The 19,384-nt window shown below is 48.9% G+C and overlaps 1 protein-coding gene across 1 annotated transcript in view; it reads left to right on the top strand.

Annotated features, from left to right (window-relative positions):
* Positions 1–19,384, top strand: part of LOC127019690 (H(+)/Cl(-) exchange transporter 5) — a 44,551-nt gene that overhangs the window by 9,186 nt on the left and 15,981 nt on the right. The window contains exon 3 of the mRNA XM_050901860.1: positions 7,898–8,047. Coding sequence (XP_050757817.1) covers positions 7,898–8,047 — 150 coding nt within the window. The remainder of the gene's footprint in view (positions 1–7,897; positions 8,048–19,384) is intronic.

The raw sequence follows: 19,384 nt of genomic DNA, 5'->3' as shown, positions 1-19,384 counted from the left end.
TGTTTTAACACAGTTTCTTAAAACTATACCCAACGTGATTAATATTACAAAGAACTGGAGCACGCCCAGGAAGAGGGAGGGAGAATGAGGCTTCCTGGAGAAGCCAATTGATGCAGCAGATAACTGGGAGGAAGTAACTAAGAAAATATGTTTCTAATAATGAGTTGTGATTTACTGGTGCTACCAGTGACAGCTGAGCTGAACTTGTGCTAAACGACGTTCCTTTTAGCTTTTGGGGGACTGATGTTGGTCTTGAATGGGGCTGGCCGTGCCTTTGGTTGCATCCGTGTGCTCACCGCATCGCGCTGCCGGAGCAGCTCGTCTCGGTCGGTACCTGCTTCGAGTCGTGCCTGGGGTTATGGCTGTGGCGGTGCGAAAGCTCCCAGCGAGGTTTTGGGATGGGGAACATGAACACAGCAGTCCGCTTCTGGAGTTGATTTCACTTCACCGAGGAAGACTGTTTTGAGTGAACCCATGCAGTGTGAATTACCCCTCCTGCCAGCCTGGACCCACAGGTACCTTCCATGCAAGTAGTTCAAAACCAACCAACTTCCTGCCATTTCCCCAAGAAGTAAATAAGCTTTCCCCCCATCTCGTGGATGGAAACACCAAAGCAGATAATATGATTTAGCTAAAACCACAAGTTGCTTTGTGGGACCGGGGATACAGCCCTATGGCTCTTGGCTCCTGGTCTAAAGTCTGCCCACCCTGCCTGCGCGACCTTGTCTCGTAACGTCTTTTTGCTCGTTGGTACCGCAGGATGCGACGGCAGGCTTTGTCGGAAAGGAAAGCACGGTACAGGAGCGAGAGAATGTCAGTTGTTTCCTTGTTGTTAGGGGGTGACTCTCGGGAGCAGATCTTCCCCAGGGCTTTGACCTCCCTCTGCTCGTTTCCATCTCTTGCCTTCTCTGCAACCCACGAGGTCTGTGTGCGGCAGGCGGGCGGCTGGGCCGGCTCAGGCTCCGTAACAGCCCTAACGAGCCTGGGCACTTTGTGGATATCCTCGGCCTTTGTTCTCCCATCGGAAAGCCAGATGTTTCCAGAGTTCCCATCCCACTCTGTCTTGTTGCTTCCCCCCCTCACCCCCGAAGCACTTGGAAAGCGCATTCCTACTTGATTTTTGTTTAAGTGTGCACGTACGCGGGGATTAGGAGCAGCATGCACAGTGTTGATGCCTATGGTGACTGTCAAAGCTTTTCTCACAAATACCAGTTTTAGAAAGTTGTACAAGGCCTTTACCAAGGTCTATGCCTTCCAGGTACTGATGGGGAAAACTAGTTGCAAATTAGCGTAGAAGTTGGGGTGGAACAACTCTGCACTTCCTTGATTGTGATCTGAGTAACGAGGTCTTTATCGTCATAAGACATAGCACCGTGTTCTCATTGAATCTGCTAGAAATAAATAGTGATTTCTTCAGTGACCTGAACAGTTCAAAGCCGTTGAAACGTCTTCCATTGTAGGTGTTAAGTGTTTTCATGCTTATTCCGTGGAAAACGCCAGGAGAGAGGTCTTTGGCTGCTTGTTCTCCTCTTTCCTCTTCCTCCTCCAGGAAAACCAACACACAAAAATCCACCCCGATCTGCCCTCTCGAGCAAACCCAAGGAGCTTTCCTGCAATGTGCCGTACGAGTATGTTTTGCTTCCCTAAAGTCTTCTCACCAGCTGTGTGTAGCTGTGGGAATTTCTGGTAAAGCAGGAGAAATGGGCTGCTTTTTTTTTCTTATTTCTAGAAATCCCTTTTATGTAAAGCATCTGCATCAGCAAACCGTTTCTTTAATCAGTGGTGGATGATTGTGGGGGATTTTTAATCTAATAAATAAGATACTGGAACATCTTGCTTCTGGAGATATGCTTTTCTGGCAAGTATATGTGATTCTATTAACAACACTCCCAGAAACAAGGTTTTATTCAGAAGCCAAGTGTAGTTACTCGCGAGCTCAGGGTGAAATCAGCTGAGGGTGATTGATGTTTGCCTCCACTTGAGTTTTCCACTGTACTGGGCTGAGTGGCATAAGCTATGTGGAATGATGAATTAGTCAAGAAGACGTGACACTAATGCAGACTTAAGGACATCAGCTGTAAGCGTCTGTGTGCCTGTCAGTACACAAGCGTCCCGGGATGGCAGTGAATCCATTAACATGCTGCATCAGCACAATGTACAGAAGTGCTGGGGAAACCTGAAACGTCGCAGAATTCGTACAGTGCTTTCTGGCGTTACCTGGTGAAACGTGACGGCGTGCATTACCTTGCTGGAAGGATGTCAGACCAGAGCATGGAATGTCGTCTCCCTGGGGCCCGTGTGAGTACGTGTCAAGGAACAACAAAGGAACCCCAAACAAGCCCTAAAACAATTCAAGTCTTTGTGTTCGGCTGGTGTTGGTAGATTTCCCAGTTTCTCTAAAACCATCTATTGTTCCAGACCAGCGTGGCCGTACAGCCCTTGCCTAATGCGAACAGCTCGCCTGTGTTTGTTTGCCTTTGCTCAAGCGGCCGCTGAGGACGAGATGCTACGTGGAGCTGTGGGATGGAGCGGCAGACTCCCGTCGGCCAGGTCAGCCTTGCTCCGGGGCCGACGGGGCTCCGTGCCGCCTGCTCCCGCCCGAGAAGGACAACTTCTCTCCAGTTCCCTGCTCCTGTGGTAGTGCTGGGCTGGGGGAGCCCCGGAGCCCCCCTTGGCCACCCCAGGAAGGGAGCTGTCCTCGCCTAGGGGGAGAGGAGGGCAATGGGAGAAGCAGACTGATGCTCGAGGTTGAAGCAGTTGTCTGCTCTTCAGAGGAGAAACAGGCAAGCGGACAGCGAGAAGTGAACATAGGTAAATAAATGCTTTTATGACCGTACACTTAAAATGCGATGGCAGAAGGTGCGTTGATAATCTTAATTGAGCCACTAAACCCTTCTGTTAAGTGATTTATCTGGTGTTTGTGAAACCAAGCCATTGCTAATAGCAACACGTTTTAGAACGTTTCATTTTTCCCTGAAGATATTTGTAGGTCACATACTGCACCCGAAGGGATCTTAAAGATGGTGTAAAAAATCCTCACCTTTATCAACTCACCTGTTGGTGCAGTTTCTTCTGTACAGAAGGGGAGACTGGTTGTAGTCACTTCAGATAGCACAGGGAATTCGAGGACGGAATGACTTGGAAAAATAGCATCGTCTCTTTTATAAAGCTACAAATGATACTTTCAAAGGTTCCACCAGTACCTGAACCCCGATTTGTTTTCAGATGAGGGCAGACTTTTTAGGCTTCAGGGGATGCTACCCTTGCCAGGAAAAACTCAAAAGTGGAGAGCTGCTCTTGCGGCATTTGTACTTTGGACTGTGCTGGTAAAATCCCTCTTGTGCGCTCCGAGCGCTGGAGAGGGGCTTGGCGAGGGGCAGCCTGGTGTGGCAGCACCCCAGCTGCGGCAAAACCTCCTGCTGCAAGTCATTCGGCTTTTCTGTCGCAGTGTAATCACAGAGGTCTTGCCCCTCTCCCTGGGATGTTTAATTTGGCAGTGCGACTGTGCACGGGGCTTCTTGGTTCAAATCTTCCTGTAGGGCTCCGGAGGGTGCGTGTTACAGCAGGCATTTACAGTTGTCTCTGTTGTACCCTGCCTTCGCCTGCAATTGCCGCCCGGCACCGTCCTTCCGTGGGCACCTGTAGCCGAGGGAAGCGCGAGGAGCACGCGTGGAGCTCTTCCGAGGTTGCTGCCTCCAACTTTGTATGCACGGTGGTTTGATTTTTAGCAGTTAAAGAAGAAATTACAGTTGGGGTTTTTTGGTTGGTTGGTTGTTGGTTGGTTTTTGTTTTGGTTTGGTTTTTTGGTTAAGATCGGTGCCCAGCCCTCTTGCAATTCACTTGAAGTCTGCACATCGAGCCCGGGCCTGGCAGGGTTACATGTTTCATGGGCTGGAATACAATGAAATCCAAACCAGTTCACTTAGTTTACAAGTAGACTGAAGCTTCTCTCTCGTGGAGTAACCTCCTCTGCTCTGGAAGAGAAATGTTGGGTTTTTTTAATGGCAATGTGAGCCTCTGGAGTGATAATGCTGCAGGAAAGCCTTGCTCTGCTGGCTCCCAGCCAGGTACCAGGAGTATTGACATAACAGCTAAATGATACATGTTTCTCTCCTTTCCTTTGTTTTTTCAGTTACAATTGGCTTATTCTATTTTTTTCTTATCTGTGTACCATTGGATCTGGTAATCGTGAGAAGGGATGTGCCTGCCCCTGTGAAGAGATGCTGTGGGGGCGGGAAGGAAGAAGTGCCCTGAACTATTAAAGCTCAGCTTAGATTTGCTGAGCTCTGAAAAAAAGACCGTCTTGTGATCTGGGCTTTGCTTTTTCAAATGAAATAGCCGCTAGGTGGTAAGCTCGCTCCTTCCCCCGCCGCAGCAATGACTGATGAAGGCGGCTGGTCAGGGTTACTCCCTGTTCCCTTTTTAAGTTATATTCTGCTGGTGCGATGTCTTTGTGGTGCTGGTGGAGCCGGAGCTGAGCCTCCTGTCCGACGGGAGGGAAAAATGCTGCGGGAACTTTTACCACGCTCTGACTTGGAAAGCATTGAACCTGCGTGGTGCAAAAGGGCTGCTCCGAGCACCCGTGTCTCTGGCCAGGCGCTCGGCAGAGGCAAGTGTCGTGGCAGCGGTGCCGGAGCTCACCGGTGCTATGGCTCGCCAGTCCCGTGGCTTGCTGGTCCCACTCCTCGGGCTGCAGAGAGGAAGGGGCGACCTCGGACGGGTGCTGCGGCGAGGCTGGGGGAGCAGATTTGCTGAGTGTGCTGGTGATGTCGAAGCATGAAATGGGGAGAAGAGCCTGCAAGGTTTGGTGTCGACTGAAAAGCGCTGCGAGGGCTGAAGCTAGCATCGCGGCAGAGGCTGGGGCTGGGTTTGCTCTGCAGGATGGCAGCGGGGTGCTCCGGCTTCCTGGTGGCGAGCGCTGTCATCTGAGTCACTTCCAGGCGTCGCGGGGCCGACCCCGTCAGGTTTTACTTCGTTGCTTCCCTTTGCTTGACGGCGATGGGAAAAACCAGGACGGACCGACAAAGGCGGAGGAGGTGAATGGGAGCAGCGGGAGGAGGATGGCTCGCTCACGCGAGCGTTGGGTGCACCAGGAGCCTTTTGGTACGTACGCCTGATGCGGAGGGTGCCTGTGGCCTGGTAGGAAAAAGGCAGCCGTTACCCAATAAAGTATTGTGGTAAATTAACAACGTAGATAAGCACGAGAACAGGTTTTTTTTCTTTTTTTCTTTTTTTCTTTTTTTTTGTGCAGATAGTTTAGCCTGGAAAGGTGTTGCTCGCCTGTAGAGGGAGCGTTCTTGTAAGAAAAAGTGACTTAAACCTCTGTCTCCAGGGGCTGCTTTAGGACTTGGGAGAGAAGCAAGCACTGAATTACCATCTTCTGTGTCCTTTTTGTGCTGCATACACGCTGGGTGTTACCTGGGCTCTGCTGCGACTGGAAGGCAGTGTGCTTGTTGGCTTGCTTTTGTTTTTTTTTTAAGCTGTAAATGAGAACAAATGTGGGGATGAATTGGGGGGAGCGGGAGGTGACATTGCTCCAGTTTCTGCTTTTTAAACAGGGACTTCTGGCTGCCTGTGCTGGCAGTGTTGTGCCTTCTGTCGGCTGAGGGACTCAGCCTCTGGCAGGGCTACGAATTCATGCTTTTTGTGCAAAGCAAATATATGAATACAGACATATTTTAAACCTCCCCTCCCACGTTATATACACACACACACACACACAGAGTCTTATGGGAAAATACCTATAAAACTGTGTTATGCTGTAGACAAGCCTTGCGACGCACAAGCACAGTTTCTTTAGTTCTCTGCCGGGGTGAAACGCGCCGTCCCTCCCTCCTGGGCTGCGAGCTGGTGTCCACTGCGCTCCCTGGAAGCAGCTTACCGGAGGTGCACCACAGCACTTTAATGCAACTTAATTATTTTTATTGTTAGCTGGCAAATAATAGCTTTGAATTCCTCAGTTTCTCCTGCCTTCGGTTCTCCGTGGACGCTGATGGAGGAGTGCAGCCCGCGCCGTCTCTGTGCTTTCAGAGTGTGCTAAAAGCATTGCTGCTGGCAGGGCAGCGTGCGGCAGCTCACGTGCCTTCCCGAACACCCAATTCCCCCGCGCCAGTGCTCGGCACTTTCTTTACTGGTGCATTCTGCACCAGTTTAATGAGTAAACAGGGCTTAAAAGTTAACTAACATCGTGTTCCACAGAGTAAGGCTCAGCAAAGAGCCCGGTGCGTCACTTCGTACAATGCCAAGACTTTTTTTTGTGTGGTGTGATGGCTTTTTTTTTGTAATAGGAAGTGCTTTCTGCAGAGTGTGTAATTCATACTGTTTGCAAGTGCTGGCTGGCTTTTTCCCTTCCTGAAATAAGGCTGAGCTGCATATTTGGTTCCTCTATAATTCTCTTGAAAAATATGTATGTTTTCAAGAGAAAAGGGAACACGGCCTATCTTCTCATTAAGATGAAAAGATTCCCACTTTCAGGTTGCAAGAGCTATTTTTGAGGCTGACCTGAATTTTTTTTCCAATTTAATTTATTATTATGTTTTCAGAGCTTGTGCTTTTGTAGTTTCCCTGCCATCCTAGAGAAGAGGAGGAGAGATGACGGGTCTCGTGTCGTGGTCTGGCGCGGGCAGCTCCTTGAGATGGCTAGGTCCGGCAGCAGGTCAAGGGTACTTAATTAAGATTATTTATGAAGTTTAATACTGCGCTTCCAGATTGCATTTTGCAGCTTCATGTGCAGGGGGTTAAGAATCATCATTCACTTGGGTTGTTTTGATAGTTTGCCTCCATCTCAGAGAATGACAGGTAGGTGAGCTTGGCACATCTGGAGGGCATCACAGTTGCATTTCTGCTGCAAGGATCCTTCCTCCGTGATGGGCTTTGCACAATGCTGTAGCAGTAAATACAAGGACACCGTGGGAGGTGAAATGGTCAAAAAAAGGAAAAAAAAAAAAAAGTCATTGCAAACCTGTTGAGAGCACATGTGGAGATTGTTTAGAAAATACATCAGCGGATGTCATGTGCCTTGTCTAATGTGGTGTTGACCTGAGTCATTCTTTACCTGCTGTTAGAGTGGATTTCTAATTGCTCTGTCTGATAGTGATCAGCAGATGGAAATTGATTCACAGTCTTTGTGGGAAATACAAAGGAGGAAAAGGAAATACCTTGAGAGGCTTTTTAGGTCAAGAACTTAAAGATATAATTGGTTTTCTGTAGAGAAAAACATGATCTGGGGCATTCAGGCTGCTTTTGTGTCAGAGATCATGGTCGGATCACCCGCGTGCAAGCCGTGGCGGTGGGTGACACAGGACAGTGCGCCTGAGCGTTGGGCAGCTGAGACAGGGGCTGTTTCTAGTTTTTGGGGTGGTTGCTTGCAGTTTGTCGGTCTCCTTGCCTTGAGTAAGCCTGTCTCGTGGCTGGCAGCTGGTTATTCAAAATCCAGTTTGAGCCCTTTTCCAGCAGGCAGTGGGCTGAGGAGTAGAGGATATGTGTGTAGGATCCCTTACTATGGAAGGATTTTCGTCTGTGGGGCTTGGCTTGGCCGTGCAAAGTTTCCTAACCTTGTTCTCTTTTAAGAACCTGGACACCCTATTGCTGCTGTGTTTGTATGTCTTTCCAGTTGAGTTCAGATGCCATACTGGGACTCGGATGTTTGTTGCTGGCATGTGGCAATATGAAATCTAGCGCAAGAGCTTTGCTTGGAATTGTAAACATCCCGTTTTGTCCGGAGCAGTTGCTTGTTCTAGCCCGGACTTCAGGTGGTACCGCTGCATTGCTCCTTCACGTGGGAAGAGCAATGCGGCCTCCTGGTCTTCAAGACAAAGTGTCAAGTGGGCGTCAGTCCAGTTGGCTTAGAAAATGAATCTTCATGCTTGTGCTCTAAAAAATTTCCCTTTGCTCCCAGGTTTGGAAGCTCTGGCCATGGATCAGAAAGGCTATCGACGGGGGAGTTTCCAGAGCAGCACTAGTGATGAAGATATGCTGGAAATAGCAGGAGCATCTCTGGACTTCTCCATGGCAGACGATGACCCGCCACTCGACAGGGAGATGGGAGGTAATACCCGTGCATCACTCTGCTTTCTGTTTTTCTTAATGGCTTTCAGTAGGTTTTCATGTTAATATTTTCTGTATGGATCCCACTGGCCTCTGCCGAGGGTGGGAGTCTAGCGTTTCACAGCACCAATGTGAATAGTTTGCAGGATTCTGCACTGCATTGCATCCCTGAATAGACTTCCGCAGAACAGCTGAACGCTTGCTCACGTGCCACATTTGACTCCCAGCATTGCTTTGTAACGGAGGCTGGTGGGAGGCGTGCGTTCTGTGCAAAGTAGAAAATCTCCTTAAAATAAATGGCAGTTGCAAGAAGCGTGTGAGTGACTTTGTTGTGGTGGAGAGGCACTGCTTGTCTGTCTCCAGCAACCGAGCTGCCTGATCTCGGGCTGTGTGCATCCAGTACCCTGTCAGAGGGGGAAAACTGCTCTCTTAGCCGTCTGTGTGGTTACTTTGCTATTAAATGTAGCGTATCCTCTCCCACCGCTTTGCTTTTAGGGCTTCTGGATAGTCCTTTCTGGAGTTTTCCGAAATAGCTGCTGTAGGGAAGAGCTGGCCGTGCCACGAGGGAGGTGTCGTGAGTGTGATGATGGGCAGGGATGACAGCGCAGAGCGATTCCTAGGGGTTTGTGATACGAGCAGAGACTCTCCCCTCCCCTTCCCTTCTTCTTTACCTGTAATTTTAAAGGTTGTCCGTTGTGGAGAGAATCTCGAAATGTAGCAGCACAAAGGGATTTGGTGCTGAGCTTGCACGCCGCCTGAGACGCCTGGCTTCCCCTGCTGCCACTCGTGTGCCAGAGAGGGTCTGTTGCTACCTCCTCTAGTCTGAGCCTGAGGTGGTGAAATTAATGGGGAGAGATGAATCTGCATGGTTTTGCTGAGCTTTGGCACTAGACAAGCAAGATCTGCCTGATTTTTGTCTTCCGTGAATTATCATAAGTTAGTTTAAAACCAAAAATACTTAATTTTGGACAGCAGACTGCAAGTCTCCATGACTTCCCATAAACCTTCTTGTCCTCTTCTTCCCCCACCCCTGTTTACTGTAGGGCAGAAATTAAAAAGAAATCCTTCTGTTTTGCTCCTCAACTATGTGGTCTGCCTCTAGGTAGTGCAAATGAAGACAGACTTCCTCAAATGTCGCCTGTCAGTAGCCGAAACTACCAGCTCTTCTGCTGCTGGAGATCCTATAAGGAGCATGTGATTGTTTGCTACTTGGCTTGGTCCCTCTTACCGCTTTCAGGCTCAAGCCGAGGAAGGATCACTGTGTTCTTGTTGCGGTTGCATTAACTCTGAGCGATAAGCATTGGTTTGTGGTTAAAAAACCTCTGTCTGTGTGCAGAGGGGACGCGTGCAAGATTTACATCCCGAGTGCGTTGTTTCCCGGGTTCTGTCTAACGCGAAGGAGGGTGGCTGGTACATAGGGGTCGGCTGCGGTGCAGATATCGAGCAGCGTGCTTGCTCCAGCCTGACCTGTTGGTCGAAGTGACTTTTAGAACTGGGCACGTCTGGGAGTCCAAAACTCCTCGCACAGAGCTTGAAATAATGACTTTTGTGACCGAATTTACTTCTGAAGATCTATGAATTACTAGTACGCGCGGAATTAGGTACATAGAAATAATCACATTATGCATGTTGGTAATGGAATTGTAAATTCATGTTGTCTTACCTGCTGGTGAGAACTGCTTTTTCTATAGCCATTGGGGTATCAGCTGTCTGAAGTTAAATGTGTGCTCATGTTTAATATTCAGAGAGGAGGAGCTGAATTCTTTAACTTCTTGTGAGGAAATTATTATTCTATGGAGCTTAGAAGCAGTGGTGGGTAACTCGAGCCGAGTTTAGTTTTGCTGCTGGCCTGAAACAGCGCTCGATTGTTTCCCTCCTTGCTTAAATAGGCTTTTCTGTCTCCGCTCAGGGCGTTTGAAGGCCTGTGGCTACTTCTATGAAAAAAGTGGGGGTCCACCCTGCTGGCACGTGCGGCTTGGAGCGATGGTGGTGGCGGCGCTTCGGGGGGCTGCCCGAAACCCGATGGCAGAGAGGAGCGGTTCCCCTGGAAGAGGCTCTCTCTGTCGGCAGGATGCTTAAGTCCGCGGGGGAGTTGAGGCAGAAGTAAAAGAGGAAATTTAAAAGGGGAAAGAGTTGCTAGCCCAAATACCAGTTTCAGTTCACTCTGCAAATTTCCCCTACTGACTTCAGGAAACGTTTGCTGGCAAATGTTTGGGTGCCAGGCGTGCAACCTGAAGATGTGGTGGCACAGGCTTGACTGGAGCTGGAGAGGTGGTAGCTGAGGTTCTCCCGTGGTGGAGTCGGCTGCAAACCTCTGGCTGGGACCTGCTGCTTTTGCTGTCTGGTGTGTTGTCGGATGGGGGTGAGTTAGTGACACCTTTTGGAACCGGGACGCAGCCCTCTCTTACCACCTTCTCCAAGACTGTCAAACTCTCCTGCAAGAGTGGTGGCATCTCAAGTTGAGAAAACAGACGCAACTGGAGCTTATAGATCCTGTCAAGTGACCAGAGGAGGAAGCGTCACCTGCTGCTTGGGAGACTTGTAAATCTGGAGTGCATTTGGCAGCTGGTGCTCCTCTGTGCTTTCCTTACGAGCCCTTGACTAATGAGTGATGGGACTTGTGTGCTGTGTCAGGTCCCCCGATGGGAACCACCAGCCGTGCCTGCTGCCTGGAACACAAGATGCTTGTGTTGAAAAATATCTTCACCTAGGATCTAGGCTGACTGTGAAACTTTGTTCCTAACCGGTATTTGCAAGAATGCACCTCCTTCCCAAAGGCTGGGGCTCTTTAAGAGCTCAAGTCAAAATGTAGATATTCTGAGTGCTTCAGGCTTGTTTCAGTCAAAATGATTTAAAATGGATTGCAGTGGCTTTTCACGCCTGCTACTGTGCTGTTTGTGTTATTGAAAACTCACTATGAGTAGCACATTCTCTCACTCTTATCTTCTCTGGTTTGGACTTCAGCGTTTTGTCAATAAAAGGTAACAGATAAGACTTCCCTTGAATTCCACCACCACCCCCCCCCCATGCTGTTATGTTGCGCGTGGGAATCAAACTTGGCTTTCTAATAAAATCCCCTGATACTTTTCTAGTTGTTCTTGTAGTCTTGGTACTAAGGTAATGGTGTTACACCAGGCAGCAAGTGAATCTTAGCAGTGCTTTCTCAAAATTGGTGTCAAAGCATAGATTTTAATCTTGGCCAAAGGATTGATGGGGTGGCACAGTCTTTTTAAGGATACAGTCGTGCTTCCCAGTTGTTTAATTTTATTGGCATCACCTCCTTTCTGTGCCACAGTAAAGGTGACCAGAACTACACGTCATGTTCAAGGTGCATTTGTAAAGCAGTAAATCTTTTATGCTTCTTAGTTTAAGGGATTTTTTAAAAAAGCTATTTCTTTGTTGACTGTTCCCAAGTATTGAGCAATGACTTGCAGAGCATTATCCGCAGACACTTGAATTTTTGAGTCAGACATGCTGACTTGGAGCATGACATTGTTTACAGTTGTCTCTTCCCCCTCCCTGTATGCCTTGCTTTGTTGACATTGAGTTTCTTCTGCTCTCTTGTCGTCCAGCTGTAGGCCTTCAGAGCCAGCCGAAGAGATGCTGGTTATCCAGCACAAGTTATAGTAAGTGTAGGCACCACTTTTCCAGACCACTTACAAATATATTGCATAGTCCAGTACAAGCAGAAGTGAATGGGATTCCAGTGTTGTCTTCCTCCTGTTTCGAAAACCCTGGAATTTATGCCTTTAACATCCTGTGTCTTCAGCCAGTTGCTTTTCTGTGAGAAAACTTTCCCTGTTACTCCCCAAGAGCTTAATTTGCTGAAGACCTTCTAAAGAAAATTCTGTCCAAAGCTTCATGGATAACCAAATACATGGCCAGTTAGATTATATCTGCAGTCCTGTTGGTTTTTTTTTTTAAGAAAGATAAGATTTACGAGGCCTGATTCCTTTAGCAAAATCTGTTGGAACAGCTGCCTTACCAAGTAATATCTCCTAGATGAGGCGTTGCTTCTGTCAAGTGGTTTGTTATGAGGGTAAGTTGTACCGATTTCTAATTCCTTGATATCCCTTTCCAAAACTATTAAAACACAAATCGTTGCCTCTGAATAGGTTAAAGTAGTTCTGATTGGGTGTGTAAGTTAGGCTTATTTTGTGCTTTTCTTCAGTGGCCCTTTCACCGCTCATTGCAGCGGTGAGGCAGACACTGGGCTCGGCAGGAACAAGGTGTAGTGCCTGGGCATCGTGGTAGTCTCTGGACGTGCTTTAAATTGTAGGGAGCAAAGGCAGGACTGCATTCTCCACTTCTTTCAGAGGAAGACTTAAAAAATGCATTAATGGCTGGAAGGTCTCCTTTTTGCTGTAGGATTTAAGAAGTTTTTTTTCTCTTTGAGCTCTAAGGGCAAGAATTGAGAATTGCAATAGCAACAAAGAACCCCCAAAAGTGCAGCAGGGTTAGTGAAGCTTGGTTTCCGATGGATTTTTTTTGTTTTTATCTTCTAGCCCTGTCCTTGTCTACGCTCTCCAGACATACTTGCTCCGTGTGATGGGAAGTGGAGGCAGGTGGGGTAGCTAGCTGCAGCACTGGGGATGGCCCGCTGGCTGCTGCTCTCAAAAGGATTAAATACCTTGCCTTGGTTTGCTAGCCGGGGGATTTCACTCAACTGCTGCACCTCTGGCAGGTTAGACTAATTGACCCACCCATTAGAAGTGCTAAAGGGCCAACCTCTGAGAACTGTCCCTGAGCTGGGAGATATCTCCCCTGGCTTTTTTTCTTCAGCCGCCTTCCTCCTTGACCTCCAGACAGAAACCCACGGTTGTCAGAGCAGCCTCCGGCCAGCATATCGGGTGAGACCAAAGTCAACGTTTGCTAGGGTGTAGTGTTTCAGACTTGCCAGACAATGTTTAAATGACAAGCTATCGCTAGCAAATTGGAGCCAGAAGAACTTAATCACCAGCCCCTTTGAGCTCTTATGTACATTGAATGGCAAGATAAAGAGTGCTCATGGGGCCCCGGAGGGGTTGGGGAAAGCACTCTGAAGTATTGCCTATGCAGAGAGGACAAAAGAAAAACTCAGTGCCTGCCTGCCTCCTGGAAAGAGAGTGAGTAAAGAGCATTGCTACTAGCTACTTAGCAAGCAAAATGTCAGCTAGGTGGGAAAAGAAAGGTGTTTTTCAGTACATCTGTGACTGACCCACCAATGTCAGGGAACTCTGTTGATAAATGCATGTTTTCCTGTGCTGAAGCTTGACTTGGTCCAGACCTTTGAAAATGTGCGGGTGCAGAGCACGGTCTGTCTCAGGCCAGGAGCATCACTGGTCCGACGTGGTTAACTGGTGCTCGTGTCTGGGGTATCCCTCCACAGACAGACTGTGGGTGAGGAGTTTAAGTGCTGGGTTTGCCAGATCTTTGGGTTTGGACTGTCAGGGTGAAGGGGATCTGGAGGTCTGAGTCCACAGCTTTAACCTGCCTGACTTCTAGTGCTGATGAGAGCAAACAGCATTAGTAATGAGTTATTCTCCATGTTAAAGCCCTTGCGCAGTCAACTTCAGCTGTCTGCAATACCGAGTCTGTGCAGCACAGCAAGCGGGCAGATTTTAGTCCTGGGGAATATATTCTGCCAGATAAAATGTCCTGCGTGCTGCCTGCGCGGTTCCGCTCGCAGCTTTCGGAGCGCACCCTCCGTTCTGGGCGCGTTGGGAGTCACGATCCCTGGACGTAGCCAGCTTCCTCTGTCCTTGCCTGCCTGCAAGCGTGAACCTCTCCCCGTGCCGCTCAAATCCTGCCCCTTCCAGCGAGGTGCAAGGGCTGGCTCATGTGACGGCCGCCGGTGACGACACGCCGGGTGTGCGGGGAGGGCCCAGCGCTGCTGCGGGCTCGTCTTCGGCCAAGTCCGGAGGAAAAGGATGCAGCAAGTGCCGCTGTAAGACGAAAGAGCGCCCGCCGTCCCTCAACCCGCGCGGCCATGGGACGGATGGGCTCCCGAAGGTGCTCCCGCGGGAGGAAGAGTGGCTAAGCGAGGGTGAGGAGACCCCTTCCAGGGAGGAAGAGGGGACGTGAGCCAAGGGGGAACGCGGCTGTCTGCGGGCGCGCGTTGCGGAGGCTGCGGGGCAGCAAACTGCTGGCGGCGGCTCCGAAGCTGTTCCCGCTCCTCCGCTCGGATGAAGGGGTGGTTGGGCAGGGTGAGCAGCCGGGGTGGTCTGTTGGATTTCTGCTGTGTAATGGTTCGTTGTTTACTGCCGGTCTCCCTTTTGTCTGCAAACCCCTTTCTTTTTCCAGATTTGCTAGAGCAAGGGAAGCGGCGTGGAGGCAGACCTCTCCCAGGTGCCGTTGCTGTCGTCTTGCTGTGCTGGCAGGATAATTAATAAAGCCCTGTGGGTTTGCTGTATTGCAAATGACAGATGCCTGTAACTTTAACAAGCACTGCCTTTTTTTTTTTTAAGCCAGGCAGACTCTCTAAAGTGGAGCATTAACCCATTTTAGGGGGAAGAGGCGATCAATATGCTGACAAATCTGTGTTTAAAAAATGGACTGTACTTCTCTAACAGGGTCGCATTTAACTTGCTGTCTCTAGCCATTAAATACTGATTGAGAGGTCCATACATTAGGAACTGGGGAGACCTGTACGATCATCTTGATTGTGTTTTGGCAAGGCATTACTGAGCTCATTTTCCTCCTTTATTCCTATCTGGTTATCCTAGGATCTTTGATTTGCAACAAGCCAAGGCAAGAAATATGATCTTGATAAGTGTTTATGGCTGTCAGCCATTTTATAGTTCGGTATTACTCCTGGAAAAAATATAAGGACATTTTCTCATTATCTTCTGTCAAATGGACAGCTTATACGCTTACATGGCTGTGAAATTGCCGTGTATGGCTGGGGAACTTGGGGTTCTGCTTTTGTGATATAAACCCCGCTGCTTTAGGGACGGCAGGCTGGGCTGAACGGGGTCAGGGTCTGGAGAGCAGGATCAGTCTCCAGACTGCACCGGGCTGGTCCCGAGCGTGCAAGTCACGTCAGACCGTCCCCTCTGCGCTTGGCCGCATCGCGAGGTCCCCTGCGCAGCTGCCCGTTGTGGCATGGGTGGGATCATGCGGGCTGGTACCTGTGGGACTTTCGGTGCTGTATATCAGGGTATTGCTGAGGATGCGATGACCTGCAGCCCATCTTGTGTTGCGGGGCAGTGCTGTGTGCTGACTTTGTGCCCTCGGGGTCTTGTTCATGTTGCTCGGTGGCAGCTCTGAGCTGAGAGAGTGTTCCCAGGACAGCTAAAAGTCGCTGGTCTGGGCAGTTATTCCAGAAGAGTGAGCAAGGAATGACCCTGATCTCATCTTCTTGCAGAAAATGCTTCTCAAAGTAGTCTGTTAGCTAGGTTTAACACTGCTTTATTAATACTTTTTTTTTGTAGGACAGCTGTATCTTTTTATCTTTAGGAAAGATTGCGGTAGATGTGCCAAAATAAAATTGAACAGACAGCGAAAGCCTGCTGTCTGCAGGACGGAGACAGGAATTGTTGTTGCACTTCTATAAGAGTTGGTCATTCCTGTAGAAACAAAAGCAAACTCTTCTGGCTGGGCTGCTTGGCTTTGAGAGGTGAGTGTTCAAGGGATAGTCGTTCATCTTCCGTTTCTCAAGGTAGACTCAGTGTTGTCTTCTGCATCGCTGGGCTTGCTAGAAACCCGTCACCCACACTTAGCAAAGCCTCAAAGATCCCCCACTCCCCCAGAGCCACCTCATTACTTGTATCTGAAGCTGCTGTAAAAGTGATGTGGCCATGGTGGTTCCCATGTCTGGGGGACAGAGCTAAAACGAATACCTGGATGGATGCTGGCTTTCCATAATGCTGTTACCAACAGTCAGTAACCACCCCTCCACCCCCAAATTTATATTTCGACTTTTCCAGAAAAGCAGCCGCTATCTTAGCGAGGATGTTAAAAGTCCACTGTAATATGAGAAGGGATCCTGGAAATGGGAACTGGACCCAGGTGAGCAAGCTGGTGGCCGTGGTGAGAACGTCTGGTATGCCACAGAGTGGCCCAGATGGGCATTGGGATGTTGTGAGGTCTGGGAGGTGGTGGCATGCTCGCAGCCCGGTGCCGCCATCGAGCTGCATCAAAGCCTGGCTTGCCTCCCTGGTTCAGTTGTTCTGCTGCGGTCACGGTCTCCACGTCCGTGGCCTTTGCTGTGAAGATGTGCAGCTCTGAACCATAGGTGTGACTTGTTTGAGCTGTGGTTGACTGGGATGATGCCTCGTCTTGTCCCCTATATCAAATAACGACTTCAGAGGGGGTTCGTTGCCTTGAGAGGCTGTGGGGCAGCACTCGTCCGGACGGCTTTGTATGGGTAAGCAGGCTTGCAGGAGGAGTTGCAGGTATCTCAGCGCTGTACATGCTGAACCTGGTTGTCTGTTGTTAGGATGATTTATTCATCCATCAGATTTGTAGAACGGTGCTTGGGATTTCCAGTGGGGATATTTGAACAGGGAAGTCTCTGAAAGTGTTGACCCCAGTTTGTGTACTTCCAAGCTGTTGGCCTTGTAAGTGCAAAAATGTTATTGAAAACAGAGTCATTCCTCAAGGCTCTCAGCAAACGTGCCCCGTTTTCTTTACAGTGCAAGTCAGACTGTGAGCCTGACCTGCCCGTACACTCACCACTTGGGAAGACCTCTGGAGAACTTCAGTTAACCTTTTTTTTTTTTTTTTTTTTTGGTCCCAAATGAAGCAAGGAGCCTTTAAGTGGGTTATTTTGTGGTAGTTGTCAGTTATGCTACATGACTCATCTTGTTTTCCTGCGGCTTTTTCTCTGGTAAGAGGCAGCTGTGCCGATCTGGAAAATGGGCTTGGGAAGACATCATAGGTCTCTCTTCCCCTCTCTTGCTTTTAGATGATGGGGTAGAGAGCAATTGTTTGAATTCCTTACTTCTCCCCATCTTTGCCCTGGTCGTATCTACAACCTAAATATGCTAAATGAAATATTAAACATTATCCTTCTGTGTGGGAGTTTTAATACTCCACCACCACCTTTCAATTTTGACTGGATTTTGGGTTTTGCGTCTTTTTTCCTTCTGGATGACTGTAAACGCTTAGTGTCTTACAGAACCGTGCTTAGATTTACTCTCCTTCCCAGATCTGAAAACCAGCCTCCCTGCCCGTGTCTCCATGTGTACACCCTTGGAAGCTCTTTGTAGCAGCATATTGCTGGAGGAAGAACATGCATGGTGTATGTTCTACTAGTATGGATTACGAGGAGTTTGTGAACTCACGCTTGCTCTGTGGAGCATATGGGGTGTAAGTGGCTTTGGTGCGCTGTGGATTGCCAAGTAAATGATTTGTGATTATTTAAGGCTGGGGTTCCCAGCTCAGGTGAGAAATGGGCTACTGAGGACTTCAGTCTCTTACTGTCTTCTCGTTTATTTTCTGTACTCTGCTTCCCTTTGGTTTGCTGCTGGTAGCAACCACTTACTGAGACTGCTTGACGTGCATGTTAGCTGGCTGGCAGCACCCTATTCTTCACCTTTTCCGACCAGCAATATATGTTGTACAAGAATGTTTTAAAAGGTCTTCAGAGCTGGGATATCAGGGATTTTGATCTGTGCAAATCCCTGCTGCTTTACAGCTTGTTGCACAGCTCCATTCTCTGCCTCCTCCAAATGCGGAGTGCAACGACTGCGTCTTGTTGGTGTGTTATCTTCCCGGACGCAGAAGGTAGAAGCAGGCTGCAGGTGCAAAAGGAAGGGTTATCAGTTGCATCCTTCCCTCCTTCACGTGCATTGGTCATGTCTTTTCCTCCTCCTCCGTTTCTTAAACAGAAGGGTTGTGCACAGCAGGTAGTCTGGTAGGTCGCTGCTGGCTTCTTGTAGGGGCATCACAGTAAAATAGTGGGGACCAAGCCTGCCGAAGATGCCTGTGTAGCTTGGGGGGTATCAGACAACTCCAGAATGTGCATTCGTAATCAGCCGGGCTCAGTGTAGAAAACTGACTGTATAAGTTTGCTTATAACAGAAAAGGGGTTCTTCACCTCAGCTTGGTTTGGCTCACAGCTGTGTCAGCGTGGGAGGGCTGCTGTGCAGAGCTGCTCAAGTCCTGCACACGAGGGGATTGTCAGCTAGCCCTTCCCGGTTCGTGTGCTTTTGTAACGGTGATTTCCCTTTAGTTGTGGCTTTTTTATTTTAGAAGTGGAAAAAAACCCCAACCCAGATAGCAGTGTGGCAGGTGTAATCTTAGCTTGGGAGGTGTTAGGGCCATAGAGAGTGCCTTTGGGAGTGAGAGTAGCATGAAAGGCTTCTCAAGGGAGTTTGAAAACTAGTATTCAGTGTGTCAGATAGTGTCACATGTTTTCTGAGGACACTTTTGCATAGTGAGTAATAGACTGCAGGGCACCTTTCACCTCCGCTGAAATTTAACAGAGTGTTTCTTGGAGTAACCCAGGCAATTTTTGCCCTTTCACCATTTGGTGGCTTAGAAAAATATATGGAGTAATTACTGAAGGATTCTGTTGGTGTTGACTTGGAGCAGGGGCCTCGATGCTTGCACAAACAAAGGAATGAAGCTTGGGCTGAATTGCACAGAAAAACTTGTTCCATGTCAATTAATCTGTCAAGAAAACTGCTTGATTTCCTTGGATAAGGTTTAAAAGACCTTTGTTTTGTTTTTCCCTCAATGTGTTTCAACGCCTTCTTCAAACTGCTTGCAAGGGGCTTTAAGAAAAGCTCCGTTTTTAAAGGAGCAAGGAATAAATGTTACATTAATGGGGGTTTTAAAGGTTCTTTTCAGATCAAAGGTGCTCAGTATTTTGTTCTAGGAGCAAATGAAAACAGGAATAGATTCATGGAATTTTTCCAGGTGGAAGAGATTTAAATGCATTTCCCAGGGCAGGTACAATCCGCTCGGGTCCAAGGCTTCTGCCCCAGATGCCGCGAGGGCAGGCTAAGCTCTGCTGCCTCCTGCTCAGCCGTCCTCTCCTCCGGGGTACCGGGGTGCACCCGGGCACTCCGGCGGGGAGGTAGCACGTAGCAGACGGACAGGCTGGAAGGAGGCAGGGGCCGAACGTCGGCTTGGCTGGGAACTGGCTGTAAAGCGAGCGCTTGGGGACGTGGAGACAGCAGTAATCCACTGGATCTGACTTGTTTTCTGCTCTCGGGTCCAGGACTAGGGGGGAGTTGGACTAGATGATCTTTAAAGGTCCCTTCCAACCCAAATCGTTCAATGATTCTATGATTAATGGATTTATTTTCTTGGCAGAGGATGGTGGAACTGGGTGGAATGACACTTTGGAGGCTTTGCTGGGGAGAGTGGCTTGTACCATGCGAAGCCCTTGTATGTTGTATTCAGATGG

Source organism: Gymnogyps californianus, chromosome 9 (assembly GCF_018139145.2).
Source record: "Gymnogyps californianus isolate 813 chromosome 9, ASM1813914v2, whole genome shotgun sequence".
NCBI lineage: Eukaryota > Metazoa > Chordata > Aves > Accipitriformes > Cathartidae > Gymnogyps > Gymnogyps californianus.
This window is presented reverse-complemented; position numbering and strand designations above follow the sequence as displayed.